This window comes from Palaemon carinicauda, chromosome 3 (genome assembly GCF_036898095.1).
Source record: "Palaemon carinicauda isolate YSFRI2023 chromosome 3, ASM3689809v2, whole genome shotgun sequence".
NCBI lineage: Eukaryota > Metazoa > Arthropoda > Malacostraca > Decapoda > Palaemonidae > Palaemon > Palaemon carinicauda.
In genome coordinates, this window is record NC_090727.1 from 96,140,369 (window position 1) to 96,163,737 (window position 23,369).

The 23,369-nt window shown below is 35.1% G+C and overlaps 2 protein-coding genes across 7 annotated transcripts in view; one reads left to right on the plus strand and one right to left on the minus strand.

Annotated features, from left to right (window-relative positions):
• Window positions 1–4,204: 4,204 nt before the first annotated feature.
• Window positions 4,205–8,254, plus strand: LOC137637787 (uncharacterized). The gene is made up of 2 exons (XM_068369901.1): window positions 4,205–4,362; window positions 7,116–8,254. Exons 1-2 carry the CDS (start codon window positions 4,342–4,344, stop codon window positions 7,815–7,817), a joined length of 723 nt encoding a protein of 240 aa, XP_068226002.1. The 5' UTR covers window positions 4,205–4,341; the 3' UTR covers window positions 7,818–8,254.
• Window positions 8,255–11,330: 3,076 nt separating this feature from the next.
• LOC137638382 (uncharacterized) overlaps window positions 11,331–23,369 on the minus strand; it is a 20,006-nt gene continuing 7,967 nt past the window's right edge. For 2 of the 6 annotated variants that reach the window (XM_068370413.1, XM_068370414.1), the window contains exons 2-8: window positions 21,828–21,953; window positions 21,095–21,247; window positions 20,338–20,511; window positions 18,615–18,725; window positions 15,234–15,388; window positions 13,806–13,983; window positions 12,785–13,124 (exon numbers count right to left, since the gene is read on the minus strand). In XM_068370413.1, the coding sequence (XP_068226514.1) occupies window positions 12,984–13,124; window positions 13,806–13,983; window positions 15,234–15,388; window positions 18,615–18,725; window positions 20,338–20,511; window positions 21,095–21,247; window positions 21,828–21,911 (996 nt within the window). In that variant the 5' untranslated portion in view covers window positions 21,912–21,953 and the 3' untranslated portion in view covers window positions 12,785–12,983. The other 4 variants (XR_011044127.1, XR_011044128.1, XR_011044125.1 and 1 more) reach the window with 4 other exon arrangements.

Sequence of the window (23,369 nt, forward strand, 5' to 3'; positions counted from 1 at the left end):
CCATTACATATAGTTTCTACCTCATCAGTAGGTAAAAAGTTGTATGATGCTGTGAACCAGGAGACTCATACAGAATAAAAACTTAAGTTAAATGGATGTATTGACCGAAGAGACTACCATGCCTGATTTCGCATACCACAAGGAGGCCTTGAGCAGAAGTGTCGGCAATGCAATTAGAAAAACTGAAAAATAAAGCTGAGGATTTGCCAAGTATTACAGAATCTGGTAATTAGGTAGAATGTATTGATTCTTTGTTGGAAGCTTTAATGTCAAGGAAAGTTGTAACGATGATGGATGCAGAAAAATGTTACCGAGGAATTTGTTACCATAAGACACATGAGTGACAAACATAGGCTATCTGAACCAAGAACAAATAGTAAATTTGGTGAAAGGGCTTTTAGCTACTGTGCGCCTAGACATTATAATAAACTGCCAACTGAAATGAAGGACCCAAAGAGAGCAATTGAATTTAAGAAGAAACTAAAGACATTACTTTTCACAAGATCATATGATTTGGAAGATGCTACGATCAAAGAATTGTATAAGTTATAATGAAAATGTTTCGTTAGATGATTGATATGGACCCGCCCGAGAAGTAGTTCACTCGACTTCAGTGGAGGGTTGGATTTAAACCCAAAACAAGTAAAACAAGTAAATGTGTCGGAGACCGACACGATCTCCAGAAAGTCCTTAATAGTTGTGTGGAAAATCCACAAACAGCATTATTATTATTATTATTATTATTATTACCTCCGCCAGGAGGTTATGTTTTCGGTTCGGTTTGTTTGTTTGTTTGTTTGTTTGTTTGTTTGTTTCTCTGTTTGTCTGTCTGTCTGTGGACAACGTAGAGGCCACATTTCTACACGGAATCACTTCAAACTTGGCCAAGTAGTTCCCCAATGTGTATGGAAGAACTGATTAAATTTTGGTCAAGGTCACCCCAAGGTCAAGGTCACAGGGGTCACTGGTGTCACTATGACATAAGTGGCCATATCAAGAGACAGAAATAAAGCACTGACTTTTGCATAAGCCAACAGGGAAGTCCTAGTCCAGGCGCAACCCATGGGTGATGTTCAAATTTATAAAGGTCAAAGGTCAAGGTCATATTGGTGCATTATATCAATGTCATATTAAGTATCAGTGGCAAATGAACAAAGATCACTTGAAGGTCAAAAGTCAAGCAGGTCACTTGAAGGTCAAGGTCACGTGAAGGTCAAGGTCACGTGAAGGTCAAGGTCACCTGAAGGTCAAGGTCACGTGAAGGTCAAGTACATTTGAAGATCAAGGTCACTTGAAGCCAAGGTCATGTGAAGGTCAAGGTCACGTGAAGGTCAAGGTCACTTGAAGGTCACGTGAAGGTCAAGGTCATGTGAAGGTCGAAGTCACATCAATTCATGATTCTAGGACATATGGCGCTCTAGGTCACCTTGGCGGAGGTATGTCCTCTACGAGGACCATGTCCGCGTTCAGGACTTGCTCACTTGTTATTATTATTATTATTGTTATTATTATCATTATTATTAGTATTATTATTATTAGTAGTAGTAGTATTATCATTATTATTACTAGCCAAGCTACAACCCTAGTTGGAAAAGCAAGATGCTATAAGCCCGAGGGCTCCAGCAGGGAAAAATAGCCCAGTGAGGAAAGGAAATAAGGAAATAAATAAATGATGAGAATACATTAACAATAAATCATTCTAAAAACAGTAACGTCAAAATTATTATTATTATTATTATTATTATTATTACTAGCCAAGCTACAACCCTAGTTGGAAAAGCAAGATACTATAAGCCCGAGGGGTCCAACAGGAAAAAATAGCCCTGTGAGGAAAGGAAATAAGGAAATAAATAAATGATGAGAATAAATTAACAATAAACCATTCTAAAAAACAGTAACAACGTCAAAACAGATATGTCCTATATAAACTACTAACAACGTCAAAAACAGATATGTCATATATAAACTATAAAAAGACTCAGGTCAGCCTGGTCAACATTAAAACATTTGCTCCAACTTTAAACTTTTGAAGTTCTACTTATTCGACTACCCGATTAGGAAGATCATTCCACAACTTGAACTTTTGAAGTTCTACTGATTCAACTACCCGATTAGGAAGATCATTCCACAACTTGGTAACAGCTGGAATAAAACTTCTAGAATACTGAGTAGTATGGAGCCTCATGATGGAGAAGGCCTGAACAAGAATAGAGACTTCGTGGTATTATTATTATTATTATTATTATTACTATCCAAGCTACAACCCTAATTGTAAAAGCGTGGTATTATTATTGTTATTATTATTACTATCCAAGCTACAACCCTAATTGTAAAAGCAAGATGCTATAAGGCCAGGGGCTCCAATAGGGAAAAATAGCCCAGTGAGGAAAGGAAATAAGGAAATAAATAACTGAAGAGAACAAATTAACAATAAACCATTCTAAAAAAGTAATGTCAAAAGAGATATATCATATATTGCACCAGTGCAACTCAAAATTTCGAACACCATTGTCATTACAAATGTGACTATGAAAAAAAGCTGCTATCACACTCTCATCATCGTCACCTCCTACGCCTATTGACGCAAAGGATCTCGGTTAGATTTTACCAGTCGTCTCTATCTAGCGCTTTTAATTCAATACTTCTCCATTCACCATCGCCTATATATATATATATATATATACATACTGTATATATATATATATATATATACATACATATATATATATATATATACATATATATATATATATATATACATATATATATATATATATATATGTATATACATATATATGTATATATGCGTAATCCGTATCTCAAATACCTATACCTGTAATGTCACCTTTCTTCTTATTTCCCCAAACAGACACATCACATTTAATTGACCGAGTGGAATGACCCAATCACGCATTCCTCATTAACCACAATCCGGTCACCGAGTCGTAGACTTGTTGTAGTGGCTCATTCCCTAGGTGTGGGGGGGGGGCCTCTCTCCAAGCCCCCCTCCCACCCCCCACCCCCTACAATCTCCCCCATATTGTTGTGGGAACTGGACTGTTGAATACCGTTGTGTTACGGTTAACTGATTCGTAATAGTTATTATTATTATTATTATTATTATTATTATTATTATTATTATTATTATTATCTTACAGATTACTCGAAAGAGTGGTGTAAGGATCATCAGAATGCTACATAATTATTATTATTATTATTATTATGATTATTATTATTATTATTATTATTATTATTATCATTATTATTATTATTATTATTATTATTATTAGCCAAGTTACAACTCTATTCGGAAACGCAAGCTTTTCTAAGTCAAAGGGCTCCAACAGGGAAAAAGTACCCCGGTGAGGAAAGGAAATACGGAAATAAATAAACAATATGAGAAATAATCAACAGTAAATAAAATATTTTGAAAAACAGCAACAACACAAAACTGATATTTCATATATAAACTATAAAAAAGGGCTTGTATCAGCCTGTTCAACATGAAAACATTTGCTGCAAGTTTGAACTTTTGAAGTTCTACAAATGAGTTTGAACTTGATGTAATAGAAAATTAGAAAATTTAGGATGATTTTTATCTAAAATATATATATATATACATACATACATATATATATATATATATATATACATATATATATATATATATATATATATGTATATATATACTTCAGCTCTATGTTTAAAAGCTCCCTAGAATTCACTCAAGGAGAGTCAGATTTCCAACAAAATTAAGGAAGAAGAGAAGTTCGTCCTATGATATTGTTTATGTCAATAGGTGAAGTCGAATTACCCAACAGTCATTTGGACAAGGTGTCAGGGGAAACATCCACTGCTGCTGATAAGGAGTTCAGGAAATAGAATCTATCACTGCTGTGAAGGATTTCAGGACATAGACTCTATTGCTGCTGCTGCTAAGGATTTTCAGGACAGAATCTATCGCTGCTGCGAAGGATTTCAGGACGTAGAATCTATCGCTGCTGCGAAGGATTTCAGGACAGAATCTATCGTTGCGCTAAGGATTTCAGGACAGAATCTATCGCTGCGCTAAGGATTTCAGGACATAGAATATATCGCTGCTGCTAAGGATTTAAGGACATAGAATCTATTGCTGTGCCTAAGGATTTCAGGACATAGAATCTATCGCTGTGGCTAAGGATTTAAGGACATAGAATCTAATCGCTGCTGCTGCTAAGGATTTTAGGACATAGAATCTAATCGCTGCGGCTAAGGATTTAAGGACATAGAATCTATCGCTACGACTAAGGATTTAAGGACATAGAATCTATCGCTGCAGCTAAGGATTTCAGGACATAGAAAATGAAGTGGTTTTATTCAAAGGTAAGTTTGATTATGCTATATGATTTGGAATAATAACCTTTGAGCATGTGACCAAATGCTGTACCTCGTGCCTAACTGCTTACTTGCAAAATAAGTTTACGGGTAATCCTATCGTATTATAGATAGGTGCAAAGCTTCTAAGCTTATCCTTATTATTGTAATTAAGCTTAAGTTACCTGTACCACAACTAATTAATTATAAAATTCTCTATTTAATTTTATCCCATGCTAGTGTCAGGGATAGAATCTAGAGTACTATACACATTTTCTTTTTTTGAATGAGGTGCAGCATTTGCAATGGGTGCCCTTTTAGCTCGGAAAAGTTTCCTAAAAGCTGATTGATTGAACATAATAATTCTAACCAATCAGCTAGTAGGAAACTTTTCAGAGCTAAAAGGGCACCCCCGAGAGTCAGTGCAAATGTGCCTTGTCCAACCAATCAGTTAGTAGGGAACTTTTCAGAGCTAAAAGGGTAGTCATTGAGAGTCAGTGCAAATGTGCCTTGTCCAACCAATCAGTTAGTAGGAAACTTTTCCGAGCTAAAAGGACACCCCTACGAGTCGGTGCAAATGCGCCTCATTAAAAAAATTGAGTATAGTGCAAGTAGAGGAAAACATTCTAATTACTGTCCGGACAAATACCTATTTCCATATTCATCATGGGATAAATGTTTTGGTTTAAAGCATAAAAAAGTTGTATGATTATGAATGAATGATAAAGTTAATCAAATATTGCTCTTATATCTCCATTTCCAATGGCCAAAAGAGTTTTAAGTGTCTCCCTCATCCCTACGTCTAAACTGCTAGGAAAAACTATAATTACTTACTGTAATGGCCGTTTTCTGCTCCTATACAGCAGAGGAACCCTACGCTCTAAAGGATCCCCACTGTCGTTTTTATCATGTTTGCCAGCATTCACCATTTTTTTTGGGGTGGGGGGCTATGACCTCGAGTTGAAGTGCCCCTGATCGGAGATCCTGTCCGGTCAATGTGTGTGTGTATTCAACATTTCACTCTGGATATTGCTCATTTATTGTTAAATCCACACTATCGAAGCACTCACGAGCAGGGAAGTTTTCAGTTTCCTCGTGAAAGCCTTAATATCTTCTACCTTACTGTAGCAGTAATCCTCAAGTTTTTTTTTTTTTATGGGGACAAAATTTAAGACCATATAGGCGAGTTAGGATTCCAGATCTGAATTCTTTGATATTGATAAAAAAACTGGCAAATAACTATAATAAAAGGTTGATTAATGTTATTAGTCAATAAAGCAGGTGAGAGAGGAATGTTTATCTTAATTGGTAATTAACACTGATTCACATTGACATGCAACCTATATCATACTTACTTTATTTAAGGGCTGCTTCTCTGGTACTGTAACTGGAGGGGAACCTTGCTCCCCACAGGACATTTCGTAATTAGTTTTATCGTATGCACTCCAAGTCATTCAGCATTTCACACTACATATTGCACTTTTATTATCAAATCCACATTATCGAAGCACTTAAAAAACAAGTCTTCAAGTTTCCTCTTGGAGGCATTAATATCTTGTCTTTCAGATGTCTGGTGGGAGCTTATTGTATAGCCTTTGTTTAGACTTTGAAAGCTGTAGAACCTACAGTAGATTCTGCCCAGAAATAAAGACAGACATAGTTGTTGTAAGGAAGAATTGTTGATGTTAGTTATTAAGCAAACCTACCAATTCCTGAAGTTTTGGATAGTTACAGAGGTACTTTAATCAATCATTACTTAATTTCTGGCTTCAGGGAACTAGATTATGTTCTATTAGTTTTCTACACGTTGTATTACCTGTAGGAAACTTACTTATTGCTCCATTGCATAATGTATCATCTCTTCATCCTACGCTTATTGACACAAAGGGCCCGGTTAGATTTCCCCACTAGTTACTTAATTTGATTGAGATAATGATTCATTGTATTTTACAATGCCGTATACTCGCTTAGCTCACGATTAATCTCACTGCTCCTAGATTCTGGCAAGTGGAACATGTTTCACAACATGTGTTAGTCCCATTGGCTAATATGTGGGCGTTAATTATCAATTGTACAAATTTAAAAGGGGTGAATACGCACTTAACAAAAGGGGTGAATTGTAGCTTCGCGCTCCAGCATCTGTTCGAATATCTTGAGCTTTTAAAACATAATGTATATCTATTATTTCTTTCCAAATATAAGTTATAATAAATTTAAATATTAAAGTGGCTAATCATTGGTATAATTCATAGTCTTTCCCGTGAGTGTATTGATGTATTTTATAAAATCTTAAAAAGCCAATTTTAACATTGTTACATGAATATTTATTTTTGACTGAGGCATAACCAAATTGTTTGTATATAATTTTGTTATAGAGTTTAATCTGGGAAAGGAGATAGTGGAAGAAAATTATGCTAAACAGACTAGCTCAACAAATAGATTGTTGTTATTATTATTATTATTATTATTATTATTATTATTATTATTATTATTATTATTATTATTACTTGCTAAGCTACAAAACTAGTTGGAAAAGCAGGATGGTATAAGCCCAGGGGCTCCAATAGGGAAAATAGCCCAGTGAGGAAAGTAAACAAGGAAAAATGAAATATTTTAAGAACAGCAACATATAACATAAAATTATAAATGAATCACAATGTTCAATTCCTAAGATTCAAGTATCTTTAAAACTATAAAAGCTGTAAAAAGATTGTCACAATTTTCAATAACCGAAATCTAAGTATCTTTTAATTTCCTTTCAGGAAACTAATTTAACAGACTGGGTTATATCCATGTACGTTGATGACAAGAAAGCTGGACGATCCTTCCTACTGAACATTTTCTACTCCGGTAACCCCCTACCTCCAAATCTTTTATCAGACTACATAAGCCAGCTCTACGGGAAGACTAACCTCCTAGAAATCCATTTTGGCGATCAACAGAAGGCCCTGGTCATACTCAAAGACCCCATCGCCCACGACAAGCTCGTCATGAGGTTCAAGTCTTGCATGTTCTCCTACCGCTGTCAAGAGAAAAAGTCCAGCAGGAGGGCTGTCAAGGAGTACGTAAGAATCGAGGTGTATAATATCTACCCCATGGCTGGCGTCGTCGAGTTCAACATCGAGAACGGTTTGGACCTGATTAGAGCGTCCCTTAAGCATCATGAGAATGGGTTTAGCGTCCTGGCTAAAGTAATGCAGATTCACCAGCCGTCAATGCTCCGGTACGAGGTGATCACTGAATGGGACGGGAAGGATGGTGACGACACTGATATTGTGATTCGTTTTTTCTCCACCGATGTCCGGCGGTGTAGGGAGTACTTTTTCAAGGAAGATAGGAAGATTGAGTTGTATAGTAAGGAGTATAAAGTATTTTACGCTAGGTGCATTCCAGCTTTTACCTTTGGGCAGCACATTAAGCTACCTACCATTAGTCTGCCGGATTTTACTTGCATCAAGTGGTAATGAGAAGAGATGTTCTTTTAGGTTTCATGACTTACGTTCTTTTAGGTTTTTCATATTTTAGGTTTTAAGGATATGTAACATTATCCTAAATTGACACTAATCTTATACTGATATTTTATATTTTTAGGTTGGTGTTGTAAGTTTCATGACTGCTTTTAAGAATTTTTTATTTTATGTTTTAATGATATGCAACATTATTCCACAGTGAAATTAATAATTTTATGGTGATTTTGTTTTTAGATTAGTGTTGTGATATGTACTGTTTTGCAGTATGTAGTTGGTAATGGCCTTTATAAGAGTTGTAGACACCAGTGTCCTAACATTTTTATACCTGTTTTTACTTTTAAGAGTTTGCCATAATTCTATTTTTTTAAAAGTTTTACTCAAAAACTTGCATATTGTCATCAGCCATTTTATGTCTGTCATATGCAAATGATAAAATCTATTTCATCTATTATAAGCCACTGTTTTTATGTCCTTTGGTTAAACAAACACTAAATTTTGAATATCAAGATTCCCTTCTTTAATGGCAATGTTGTACAGTGCTTTCTCTAATGGCTTGGAAAGCAGTATTTCTTATTCTGTTAGAAATTCAGGGTCCATAAAATCTGTTATTTCAGATTCTTACCACTGGTAGCATACCAATGTTGTGGTAATTAATAATTGAAGATTTTAAAGTCTAACTTAAAAATATACTGCTGCACCTTAATGAGGTACAGTGCAGTATAGTAGTAGCATACTAATGTTGTGGTAATTAATAGTTGAAGATTTTAAAGTCTCCTAACTTGAAAATATACTGCTACACCTTACTGAGGTACAGTGCAGTAAAGTAGTAGCATACCAATGTTGTGGTAATTGAGACTGAAGTTTTTAAAGTCTCTTAACTTGAAAATATACTGCTGCACCTTACTGAGGTACAGTGCAGTAAAGTAGTAGCATACCAATGTTGTGGTAATTGAGATTGAAGTTTTTAAAGTCTCTTAACTTGAAAATATACTGCTGCACCTTACTGAGGTACAGTGCAGTAAAGTAGTAGCATACCAATGTTGTGGTAATTGAGATTGAAGTTTTTAAAGTCTCTTAACTTGAAAATATACTGCTGCACCTTACTGAGGTACAGTGCAGTAAAGTAGTAGCATACCAATGTTGTGGTAATTGAGACTGAAGTTTTTAAAGTCTCTTAACTTGAAAATATACTGCTGCACCTTACTGAGGTACAGTGCAGTAAAGTAGTAGCATACCAATGTTATGGTAATTGAGATTGAAGTTTTTAAAGTCTCTTAACTTGAAAATATACTGCTGCACCTTACTGAGGTACAGTGCAGTAAAGTAGTAGCATACCAATGTTGTGGTAATTGAGATTGAAGTTTTTAAAGTCTCTTAACTTGAAAATATACTGCTGCACCTTACTGAGGTACAGTGCAGTAAAGTAGTAGCATACCAATGTTATGGTAATTGAGATTGAAGTTTTTAAAGTCTCTTAACTTGAAAATATACTGCTGCACCTTACTGAGGTACAGTGCAGTAAAGTAGTAGCATACCAATGTTGTGGTAATTAAGAATTGAAGATTTTAAAGTCTCTTAACTTGAAGATATACTGTTGCACCTTAATGAGGTACAGTGCAGTAAAGTAGTAGCATACCAATCTTGTGGTAACTGAGACTGAAGATTTTAGAAGTCTCTTAACTTAAAAATATACTGCAGCACCTTACTGAGGTACAGTGCAGTACAGAGCAGTACAATAGTAGCATACCAATGGTGGTGATTTAGATTTTAAAGTCTATTAACTTAAAAATATACTGCTGCACCTTACTGAGGTACAGTGCAGTAAAGTAGTAGCATACCAATGTTGTGGTAACCGAGACTGAAGATTTTAAGTCTCTTTTAACTTAAAAATATACTGCTGCACCTTACTGAGGTACAGTGCAGTACAGTAGTAGTATACCAATGGTGTGGTGATTTAGATTTCAAAGTCTCCTAACTTAAAAATATATTGCTCACCTTTAAGAGGTACAGTGCAGTAGAGAGCAGTACAGTAGTAGCATACCAATGTTGTGGTAATTAAGATTTAGATTTTAAAGTCTCTTAAATTAAAAATATACTGCTGCATTTTAATGAGGTACAATGCAGTACAGTATGTACAGTAACATCAGAGATCGAATACCCAAGAACTCTTAAAATTGTGATCAAACAAAATTATAAAAAAATGTGCCTTGGAAATCTAACATAAAATTTTGAAGTCAAACTTGACAGCTTGAGAGAACATGTATGATCCAAAGCAATGGCAACTGAGCCAGTTTACAGAGAGCTTGTCCAGCACAGACCCATAAAACATTGTTTCATCAACTGATTGTTAATCTAACTTTGATTATTTTTTTTTTCCATAGCTTGAATAATAATAATATTGACAGTACTGTACAGGGAAGGACTACAAGGGAGGGGTACAGGGAAAGACTACAAGGAAGGACTACAAGGGATGGGTACAGGGAAGGACTATAAGGGAGGGGTACAAGGAAGGACTATAAGGGAGGGGTACAGGGAAGGACTACAAGGGATCGGTAAGGACAACAGGGAAGGACTACAAGGGATACAGACTAGCATGATTTTTAAATCATGTGAGAAGGAGACACTGTTCTGTGAAATTCTATTATATTGCTTTACCTCTATTACCTTGTGTGCACCAAGAGTACATTGATGGTGCATCAAAATATTTTCTTATATCTGATCATAGTTTAAAAAAGTTTAAAATACTTTTAAGTTTAAAAGGCTGTAAAAATACTTACCTGTCACTTAAATGGTGTTATTGTATGATAAATGAAAGCAGTACAGTACTGCAAATTTCTCCATCACTTCACCAGTTCAACTTTCATTTTTCTTTGCAATTCATTAGTCTTAAAAACCTTGAACTTCATCACACTTAATAGAAATTTATTTCTGGAGATTGCTAATATAAAATTATAACAGTACAGTAATTATATTTGTATTTTTCCTAACATACTTACCACGGACCAATTTATAGGAGCTAGCGCTCAAGGGCTCTCCTATACATTGGTCCGTGATAAGGATTCGTGTTGGAACAATTATGTATACAATTAGAAGTAAATGATCTACTAAAGGTGATGTGAGTTCTTCAAGATGTCAATATTGTGATTGCTCAACTCTCAAGTTTTATTTTTCTTCTTGACCAGAAATATATAACTTTATATATAATGTTCTTCCTCTTGGCCAATAAAGATTTTTTTCATATATATTACCACTATTATTTGAATGTAATGCAGTTATGAATACTTTTCCCTATAATATACAGATTGAATTATTGTTAATGCTAATGACTTAATGTGATAATCGCCTCTTTTGACCAAAATAACTTTTCTTAGAGAGTTCCTCCTGTTGACAAACCACGATATTTTTTCATATATATTACCACAATTATTTGAAGGTAATACAGTTCTGAATAGATACAAAACCCTATAGTTTACTTGTTGCATATGGGAATTGACTTAAACAATGTGATAATCACTTCTCTTTATTTTCCTAAAAGCAAGACTTTGATAACTTACACGGAAGAATTGCATTGTAACCATTCAGGTACAGTTTTTGCTGTTCACATCTTAACATATCTTAAGAAAGAGAGTAGAGTTCTGTATTATATAACTATCTGTACTTATACAAAGTATAGTTATAAAAACTATGAATACACTATAAACAAGTTAAATTCGTCTCGTACACGTCCTTCCGCAGGAAGTATGCGAAACCCGGTGCTAGTTTTAACACTATCGTAATGCCGTGTTATCCCTACGCGAGACCTCGTGCCCGTTTCACGCTACAGTACCTTGGAATATGTAAGGACCTTGGGTATATGTATATCAGGATCCAGAGAAGAACGTGTCTGCTAACGTGGTGCCCAAAATAGGACCTTTTCCGCGCAGGTAGTCACGCGAGCCCCTCTTCACTAGAGATTTCTTTGGTCGGTATCGGATATTTATCTGTCGGCTTTTTAAATCCATTTTATTTATTAAACTAATCTGTTTAAAACTTTAATGCTAAGTTGACCCACAGGGTACCATGAGTCATAAAAGTTCCGAGAACATGAAACTATCCAGTAATAGGGATAAAAGCAAATCCATTTTTCCTATTATGTACTGATCCTGGTATATATATGACTCTCGCTACAAGCAAATAACGAATGCCAGAAGATTCCCGACTTACAAACATTCGAGTTCCAAACATTAGGAGAAACAAACACAAATTCAACTGAAATTATTAAATCTTGGATATTGTATTCAAAGCTCCTAATTAAATAGTAATAAAACATGTAATTTAAAGCAGTGAGAAAGGAGTATTTGCAATATGTAACATGACTATTTGTTGAGCTTTGCAGCTTAAAATCGTAGACATACGAGTTAGGTGGAGCCTACCCTAGGCGAGATTTTAACAAAATTCGACTCGCAAACTATTCGATTTGTAAAAGCCTACCTTTGGTCAAAATTGAACAAAATTCAACTTGTAAAAGCCTACCTTGGGTCAAAATTGAACAAAATTCGACTTGTAAAAGCCTACCTTGGGTCAAAATTGAACAAAATTCGACTTGTAAAAGCCTACCTTGGGTCAAAATTGAACAAAATTCGACTTGTAAAAGCCTACCTTGGGTCAAAATTGAACAAAATTCGACTTGTAAAAGCCTACCTTGGGTCAAAATTGAACAAAATTCGACTTGTAAAAGCCTACCTTGGGTCAAAATTGAACAAAATTCGACTTGTAAAAGCCTACCTTGGGTCAAAATTGAACAAAATTCGACTTGTAAAAGCCTACCTTGGGTCAAAATTGAAGAAAATTCGACTTGTAAAAGCCTACCTTGGGTCAAAATTGAACAAAATTCGACTTGTAAAAGCCTACCTTGGGTCAAAATTGAAGAAAATTCGACTTGTAAAAGCCTACCTTGGGTCAAAATTGAACAAAATTCGACTTGTAAAAGCCTACCTTGGGTCAAAATTGAACAAAATTCGACTTGTAAAAGCCTACCTTGGGTCAAAATTGAACAAAATTCGACTTGTAAAAGCCTACCTTGGGTCAAAATTGAACAAAATTCAACTTGCAATTGGTTTGCAAACAGCTTCATGGAACCAATAAGTTTGTAAGTTGAGGATATCCTGTACTGATAAATGTTCAGACCGAGCTTGCTTCCTGAACGGCTGGTTCAACCATGCCAACTTTCTCCATGAACGCTAGGACAGTCTCTTCGTACGCCTTGCGATGCATCATGTAGTGGCTGACGTGGGGAGAGCCTTCGAAGCATTTAGTATAAACCTGCAACAAAAGTATTATTGAATGAGGTCTAGAGGGAAGGACTACAAGGGAGGGGTACAGGGAAAGACTACAAGGAAGGACTACAAGGGAGGGGTACAGGGAAGGATTACAAGGAAGGACTACAAGGGAGGGTCTACTGGAATTACTTCAAGGAAGGACTACAAGGTAAGGAATACAAGGAAGGACTACAAAGGAAGGGTCCAGGGAAGGACTACAAGGGAGGGGTCCAGGGAAGAACTACAAGGGAGGGGTCCAGGGAAGGACTACAAGGGAGGGGTCCAGGGAAGGACTACAAGGGAGGGGTCCAGGGAAGGACTACAAGGGAGGGGTCCAGGGAAGGACTACAATGGAGGACTACAAGGAAGGTATACAAGGGATGGGTACAGGGAAGGACTTCAAGGAAGCACTACAAGGAAGAACTACAAGGGAGAAACAAAAGGAAGGACTACAAGGGAGGGGTACAAGGAAGGACTACAAGGAAGGACTACAAGGGGGGACGGTACAGGGAAGGACTACAAGGGATGCAGACAAGCACTGTATATTTTCTATGCTAGAATAAACCTTGAAATTCCTTTTCAGGAAACAAACAAATTTCATGGCAAGAATAATAATCACTTTTAAGCTAGTAATTCAATGAAAGTAAAGACTATATTTTTACGTAAAGACTAAAGTATTACTTACAGGGATGTTCTTCGCTTCCCACTTCTGGTAGATAACTGCATTCATCGCTGGCGTAGAGATAGGATCCTTATCCGAGAACATTACTAACGTAGGCGTGTTGATAAAGTTCTGGTGGATAAGATAACTTGCATTTTCGTAATGAACAGTGGCTGTTTTGTACTTCAGTCTCATGTACCATCTGTAAATAGAAGGTTATTACTGTCAATTACTTTTCTTGATGCTTATTATTATTATTATTATTATTATGATTATGATTATGATTATGATTATGATTATGATTATTATTATTATTAGTAGTAGTAGAAGTAGTAGTAGAAGTTTTATTATTATTATTATTATTATTATTATTATTATTATTATTATTATTATTAGTAGTAGTAGTAGTAGTAGTAGTAGTAGTAGTAGTAGTAGTAGTTTTATTATTATTATTATTATTATTATTATTATTATTATTATTATTGTTATTATTATTATTATTACTTGCTAAGCTAAAACCCTAGTGGGAAAAGTAGGATGCTATAAGCCCAGGGACCCCAGCAGGGAAAATAGCCCAGTAAGGAAAGGAAGCAAGGAAAAAATATTTTAAGAACAGTAACATCATTATAATTTGGTTAAGTAACCTAAGCCACTCTTCCTTTACAATAAAAAGATTATTATTACTAGCTAAGCTACAACTCTAGCTGGAAAAGCAGGATGCTATAAGCCGAAGGGCTCCAACAGGGAAAATAGCCCAGCGTGGAAAGAAAATAATGAAAGAGAGCTCTAACCAACGACAGTGGAAGACCATGGTACAGAGACTATGGTACTAACCAAGATTAGAGAACAATGGTTTGATTTTGGATAACCTAATCCTAGATTACCCGAGAAATATCACTTGAAAATACAACTTCCTTAATTTGAATTGATGTTTTTTAATGTTTCTTATCAGATGTTCCTTTTCAACCAATGCATCACTGTAATAATTTCTTTATAGTGATTTGCAATCTTTAACAAAAATAATCATTAACTTCCTACTATGAATAATACCTTATTATGTTCCTAACATTCACTTCAGGAACTGATATGGTACTCTTCCTATCTCTCTCTCTCTCTCTCTCTCTCTCTCTCTCTCTCTCTCTCTCTCTCTCTCTCTCTCTCTATCTCTCTCTCTCTCTCTCTCTCTCTCTCCAATATCAATGCTACGAACTCAATGCCTTTTTAATGGATCTCTCTCTCTCTCTCTCTCTCTCTCTCTCTCTCTCTCTCTCTCTAGCAATGATTTGGATATTATTTCAGAAATAGTTCTTCTGAAAGCTATTTAATTCTTAAAAGGAAATTATCGCTTTTATTGATGTAAATTGAATTTTCTTTTAAGAGGCCATCTATCTTAAATACATGAACATATACCTATTGGCGCATCAGTTTTCACCGATGCTTTAACTCCCTTACTCTAAGTATTTCCTCATGCTAGCTCGAAGACCTTCATGACTTGTTATAGATGTGGGTAGACCTTCGGGGATGCTCTGCAAATCAACGCCACTGTCCCATATTTGTCCTACGAATCTATCAAGTAAAACCCCGTGCTTGTCCATGTCCTTCTTCATCTGAAAGAGAAAGCGCAGAGGGGTTGGAGTAACTTACAATTTGGTAGATATATTTACAGCTGAAGATAGGGATAAAATTACTACCAGATCTTTTGTCAGACAGCATCTATAACGTTTACAACGCTACCAGAAGGCTAAAATTACTGCTAAATAAGTTTGATTTACACAATCTTTTGACTCATAGTAATAAGAACATTATTATTATTATTATTATTATTATTATTATTATTATTATTATTATTATTATTATTATTATTATTATTATTATTATTATCATGATAATTTATGTAGGCTCATGGTGAGAGATAGATGGAGATGATTTAGGAATGCTCTTTGCACTCCCCAAGAGAGATTGGTTCACCTAACTTTCAACTGGGCTCCACAAGGCACTAGAAGAGTTGGAAGATCCAGGCCTACATGGCTGAGGACTATGAAGCATGAGGAAGGAGATGACGAATGGAGAAGTATTGATTTAAAAGCTCAAGATAGAGACGACTGGCAAAATCTAACCGAGGCGCTTTGCGTCAATGGGCGTGGGAGGAGATGATAATGATGATGATGATGATAATATTTTCAATGACATGACCTATTAATTCAAAATGCCAATAAATTTAAGTTACAATACAATAGAAACCAATTAATTGCAATTAGATAAACATATTTACAGCTGAAGATATATTTGATGATTTATGTAGGACTGATATTTTCGAAGTGAAATGACAAAAAAATTCAAAACCAATAAATCTAAGATATAACACCATTGGAACTAGTTAGGTGTTGCAGTAACTTGCAATTAGTTAGATATATTTACAGTTGAAAATAAATTTAACAATCTACGTAAGACTGACATTTTAAAAGGGACAAGACCTAATAATTCAAAACACCAAAAATATCAGTTACAGGACAATAGATCTTATTGTCGATACAGTAATTCAGCTACAGTAGACTACAGTTAAAGAGAATAATTTTAATTACTATATTTACAGGAAAAACTATAACTTGTAGCATTGTAGTTGCAATTAATTACACTTAAAAGACTTGAAGGCTGCTTTTGGATGGGAGAGGCAAGGGACAGTGACATTTCCCTATCAAGCAGGACAATGCCCTGGAGACTGAACTTAAATACACAGGGTCAGCACCCAAGTCCATTCTCCACCCAAGCTAGGACCAAGGAGGGTCAGGCAATAGTTGCTGAGGACTCAGCGGATAGTCCTATAGGCTCCCCTAAAACCCCCATCCATAGCTTACAAGGATGGTGAGGCTGCAGTGACTAAAGGAACTAACATGTTTGAGAGGGACCCAAGCCCCTTCTCCCCCCAAGCTAGGACCAAGGAGGGCCAGGCAATGGCTGCTGATGACTCAGAAGATAGTCCTATAGGCTCCCCCCAAACCCCCATCTATAGCTTACAAGGATGGTGAGGTTGCAGTGACTAAAGGAACTAACGAGTTTGAGAAGGACCCAAGCCCCTTCTCCACCCAAGCTAGACCAAGGAGGGCCAGGCAATGGCTGCTGATGACTCAGCGGATAGTCCTATAGGCTCCCCCAAACCCCCATCCATAGCTTACAAGGATGGTGAGGTTGCAGTGACCACAGGAACTAACGAGTTTGAGAGGGACTCGAACCCCAGTCTAGCGATCACCAGTCAGGGACGTTACCACATTGGCTACCATAAACATTCAATATAAATATTTTAATTATGATCATATTAAGGTCCATATAGATAACAAAAAGTCTATAATTAGTTACACTCATTCAGAGACAATGTCATAAATAAGAAGTTTACACTTTACAGCATACACAATAATAATATTATAGAGAATTAAGAGATTATTCATTCATTTGCGTATGGCAATAATACATATTTACACAGTTACTATTAAATACTATGGACAAATCATGCAATATTCATAATTTTATAGAATAACTTTAATAAGCCTTTACTCTATCAAGCATATATAAAATAGAATAGTTAGTACTCTATAAACAACAGCCTTTCATTTTCTATTAACGAGTAATACTTGTTTAAAAGAAAACGATAAATTAATTGAATAACTATAGAAAAAATAATAAATAATCAACATATAAGTAATGATCATATAAAGCATTAAGAGATTATTAATTAATTTGCATATAGCAAGAACACATATCCAAACTGTTACTATTAAATACTATGGACAAATCCTGTAATAATCATAGTTTTGTGGAATAACTTACATAAGCATTTATTTAATCAAGCATCTGTGAAATATAATAGTTACTGCTCTATAAACACTAGCCTTTCATTTTCTATTATCAAGTAATACCTTATTAAAAGAAAACGGTATTACATTCTGTAATTGAGTAACTATAGAAAAATCAATAAATCTATCTGACACTTTTTGACATTTACTGTATAGTAAACTGTGGATTAATAAGACATTTAAGAGTTCATAAAGCTATGCAGTTTTATGGAATAAGAGGGGGTGGAGGTAGGTGCTATAATAACTTATCCAAAATATGATAAATGGAAAAAAATAAGGATAAAAATAATGCCCTTTTAAACTGGTGTTCATTAAATTGGATACATTACTGTACCCCATCTGGAGTAAAGTACAGCTACCATAGTATGTCTGCTGTATCTATTACATGAATGTAATACGGTATAACTGTATTATTGTCTTAAATAGCCGTTTCAAGAAAGTACAGTGTTGTAACTAAACACATTTTACGTCAGATTAAACACAGTACTGTAACTGAATATTGGAAATAAACGATGTATTTAAAAAACTGTTGTCCGATGTGGTAACGTTCCTGACTAGTGAACACCAGACTTGGGTTCGATTCCTGCTCAAACTCATTAGTTTCTCTGGTTGCTGCAACCTTACCATCCTTGATATCTATGGATGGGGTGTTTGGGGGAGCCTTTAGGTCTATCTACTGAGTCATTAGCAGCCATTGCCTGCCCATCCTGGGTCCTAGCTTGGGTGGAGAGGGGGCTTAGGCACTGATCATATGTGTAAATGGTCAGTCTCTAGGCCTCTAGTGCATTGTCCTGCTCGATAGGGCAATGTCACTGTCCCTTGCCCTTGCCATTCATGAGCGGAATTTAAACCTTTAAACTTGCTTTTTCTTATATATGGGGGGGGGGGGGGGGGGGCTGGGATAAGTGATTCATTTATAAAACTGGTTCAAATCAAATTCTTCCATCAAAAAAAAAAAAAAAAAAAAAAAAAATATGAAACCAACCTTGACCATAACTTCTCCAAACATGTAGGCCCCTACGCTTAAACCGTGGATCAGCATTGGCGAGTGTGAAGGATTCGCATGAAGGAAGTCCAAAATTTCTCCTGCTACCACCTGGAATAAAAAAAGTCACGTCAAAAAGAATGTTGCGTTATATTAAATGTCTATGTATTTTATTCTGTACTCTGTTACAGTTTAGAATGTCAAGTTATATTAAATGTCTATGTATTTTATTCTGTACTCTGTTACAGTTTAGAATGTCAAGTTATATTAAATGTCTATGTATTTTATTCTGTACCCTGTTACAGTTTAGAATGTCAAGTTATATTAAATGTCTATTTATTTTATTCTTTACCCTGTTACAGTTTAAAATGTCAAGTTTTATTAAATGTCTATGTATCTTATTCTGTACCCTATTACAGTTTTGTAGTCTAAAGTATTCCAGTGATACAGTTTACAGATCTGTAGTTAATATGTATGTGAATTTATAAAAAGAATGATTATTTTTTGGGCTGCCAACGCAAAACTCTGATCAGAACAGTTGGCAGATAGAAAATACAAATTTATTCAAAAGAAAATTCTTTGACATTGAACTATAAATGTACAATATTAGTTTATTTCATTATACATCCATCATTGTCAAAATAAATAGCTTTATGTTAGTTTTTTCCTTCATGGAATTAGGACATGGAATAAATATTCTTCACTCACTTCTATACTGTCTTCATCTATCACCATTTTTTTCCCCTTAAAACTTATTTGCACTTTCAAACAACAGCAACAATACTAACACTCGTAAAATATGTGGCCCCAAGACTATACAATAAACTCCTACTAAACATTCAAAAGACTGAAGATATTAAAGCTTTCAAGAGGAAACTGAAGACTTTCTTGTTTCCTAAGTGCTTCGATAGTGTGGATTTGATGATAAGCAAGCAATATAAAGTGAAAAGCTGAATACTTTGGAATGTAAACAATGAAATGAATTACGAATCAAATAAGTGGCCTCAAGTCTATACAATAAAATCCAATTGAACATCTAAAAGACTGAAGATATTGAGGTTTTCAAGAGAAAACTGAAGACTTTCTTGTTTTCTAAGTACTTCGATAATGTGGATTTGATAATAAACGAGCAATAGGTGGTGTGAATTGCTAAATACTGAAGAATGTATACGATAAAATCAATTACAAAAGGCCCTATAAGACCAGAAAAACTGCCCTTAAAGTAAATTAAAGTAAATTAAAATACAAAAATAGTAAACTACAGAAATTCAAGATTGTAGAACTGATAACAAACGAGAAATGTGGTGTGAAATGCTGAATGCCTTGTAATGTACACGATAAAGGTTTATTACGACAGGTTCTGTACAGGGCCAGAAAAGAAGCCCTTAAGGCAAATTAAAGTAAAATACGATGCTGAATGCCTTGGAATGTACACGATAAAAAATTTATTACGACAGGTTCTGTATAGGACCAGAAAAGCAGCCCTTAAGACAAATTAAAGTAAAATACGATGCTGAATGCCTTGGAATGTACACGATAAAAATTTATTACGACAGGTTCTGTATAGGACCAGAAAAGCAGCCCTTAAGACAAATTAAAGTAAAATACGATGCTGAATGCCTTGGAATGTACACGATAAAAAATGATTACGACAGGTTCTGTACAGGGCCAGAAAACAGCCCTTAAAGTAAAGTGAAATAAAAAAAAAAAATCCAAGACTTACCTGGATACCTTTTGTGGGGCGCAGAACTTCAAAAGGAGACACCTTTACTCCTAAGACATCAATTCCTTGCCTGTTGTAAAAATCTGCATACTTCCTTATGTGTCTATCTTTTGCCATCAACCAACAAAACAAAAGGGTGAGTGGACGGTCTTTGGTACTCAGTGTTTTGGCAACCTGGAAACCATAATTATTATGATTATTGTGGCAAAGACAAATTAACTACAATTTGACTAACTTTGTTCCACATTGCAGTGTCAAAGTATACAGAAAATGTGGAAATACAATACATGAAAATTAAAATGCAATAAAAAAAATTAGTAACAAAGGCAAAAGCATAGGGCTTGAAGGTAAAATTCTGCCTCTGTACTATGATCTTCCATTGTCTTATGTTAGAGTTCTCTCGCTTGAAGATACATTCAGACACACTATTCAATATGTTTCCTTATTTACTTTCCTCACTGGGATATTTTCCATGTTGAAACCCTTGGGTTTATACCATCCTGCTCTTCCAGCTATGGTTGTAGCTTAGGTAGTGGTAATAATAATTATAACTCTTATACTATAACCTGATGAATGTTAAACATTCTAACAGTAAAAAGACAACCACCAAGAACTGGAATATGTGAAATAGCAACTATATTTAAGCAATTCGAATATCGAAGCAATTCCGAAAGAGTGGATTGTGCCAGCTCAAGAGGACAAAGTGCAGGTCCTTCTCAAAGACGAATCCAGACAAAAGTCAGCTAATATATCTTACCTGAATTGTGTCCTTTGGAATAGGTACGTCACTCGCTGTGAAAAACTCCATATGTTTCGTAAGTTTGTAGGAATGGTAATCGCGAGCGAGCACTATCGTGGCCTGGACAGGCGACGCTGCCAGTCTAGATGCCAAGGGAGTGTATAAACCTATCTGAAAATTGAATTGAATTGTTAAATCTTTAAAAGGTAAATTTGAGGTTTGACAGCAACTGTGGTACTGTACAGAATGTCAAGTATCTTCATCCTATCTTTTTTTGTTTATAAACCAATATGAAAATAAAATTGAACAGTTAAAAATTTTAGTTTTGACAGCAACTGTGCTATGTCAAGTACAGCACCTTCTTCTTAATTTTATGTATATAAACCTATATGAAAATTAAATTGATCAGTTAAAACTTTGAGTATTGACAGCAACTTTGCTATGTCCAGTACAGTACCTTCATTCTAATATCTATTGTTTATAAACCTATATGAAAATAAAATTGATCAGTTAAAACTGAGTATTGACAGCAACTTTGCTAAGCCCAGTACAGTACCTTCATTCTAATATCTATTGTTTATAAACCTATCTAAAAATAAAACTGAACAGTTAAAAATTTGAGGTAATCTTCAATTTGAGTTTTGACACTGAGGTACTGTATGTCAGTTATCTTCGTCCCAATTTGTTTTGTTTACCATTTGATTTAGATTGAACTGAATATGGAATATGTGGTCTAAAGTGTCCATCTTACCTTACTACGACAACAAAGTAACAGCGAAGCCTTCTCCCCGCAGCTTCCAATCGCCTTGGCGACTGGTCGAATTTGGAATATCATTGTGGCGTATGTCGAGTGTCAGAGAGGGGGATTTGATGGAATCTGGAATAGATAATGAGATTGAATCCTTATCAAATCTAGCTAATTTTCAGTCAAAAAAAAAACAGTAGACACATAGATATTTAATTTAGATTTGAATGTGCATATAAACTTGCAATTTGAAATTGAAGGTATATACCAATGTTTAATTCAACATCAAGAATACACCGAGAGGCTCTAGGATACACCTATGGACTGTATGAAAGTACTATCAGCTCTAAAATAGGAGCTTTTTAAGTAGTTTAATAGGTGAGACTGCTTGCATCTAAAATAGAGACTCTATTAAGATACTGTCAGCCTATATTTCAGAGACTCTTATCAAGATAGTGTCGGCCTCTAAAATAGAGACTTAATAAGATACTGTCAGCCTCTAAAATGGAGAACCTTATTAATGTACTGTCAACCGCTAATTCAGAGACTCCTATTAAGGTAGCGTCAGCCTCCAATGCAGAGACTCTTATTAAGGTACCGTCAGCCTCTAATGCAGAGACTCTTATTAAGGTACTGTCAGCCTCTAATGCAGAGACTCTTATTAAGGTACTGTCAGCCTCTAATGCAGACTCTTATTAAGACACTGTCAGCCTCTAAAATACAGACTCTTATTCCTACACTGTCTGCCTCTAATATAGAGACTTATCAAGAAACTGTCAACCTCTAATATAGAGACTTTTATCAAGATACTGTCAGCCTCTAATATAAAGAATCTTAAGGTACTGTCATCCTCTAAAATAAGGACTCTAATTAATACACTGTCAGCTTCTAATATAGACACTTATCAAGAAACTGTTAGCCCCTCATATAGAGAATCTTATCAAGAAAATATCAGCCTCTAAACTAGACTCTTATCAAGATACTGTCAGACTCTAAAATAACGACTGTTAATAAGATACTGTCAGCATCTAATATGGAGACTATTAAGATACTGTCAGACTCTAAAATAGGGACTCTTAGTAAGATACTGTCAGACTCTAAAATAGAGACTCTTATTAAGATACTGTCAGACTCTAATATAGAGACTTTTATTAAGATACTACCAGCCTCTAAAATAGAGACTCTTATTAAGATACTGTCAGCCTCTAAAATAAAACTCTTACTAAGATACTGTCAGACTTTAAAATAGAGACTCTTATTAAGATACTGTCAGACTCTAATATAGAGACTTTTATTAAGATACTACCAGCCTCTAAAATAGAGACTCTTATTAAGATACTGTCAGCCTCTAAAATAGAGACATTGTAAAGATGCTATTAACCTCCTGAACAATCAAGATACTGTCAGCCTCCATAATAGAGACTTATCAAAATACAGTCAGCTCCCAGAATAGGGACTTATTAAAATACTATCAGCTACTAAAATAGACATTAAAATACTGACAGCTCCTAAAATAGAGGCTTATTAAAATACTGCCAGCTACTAAAA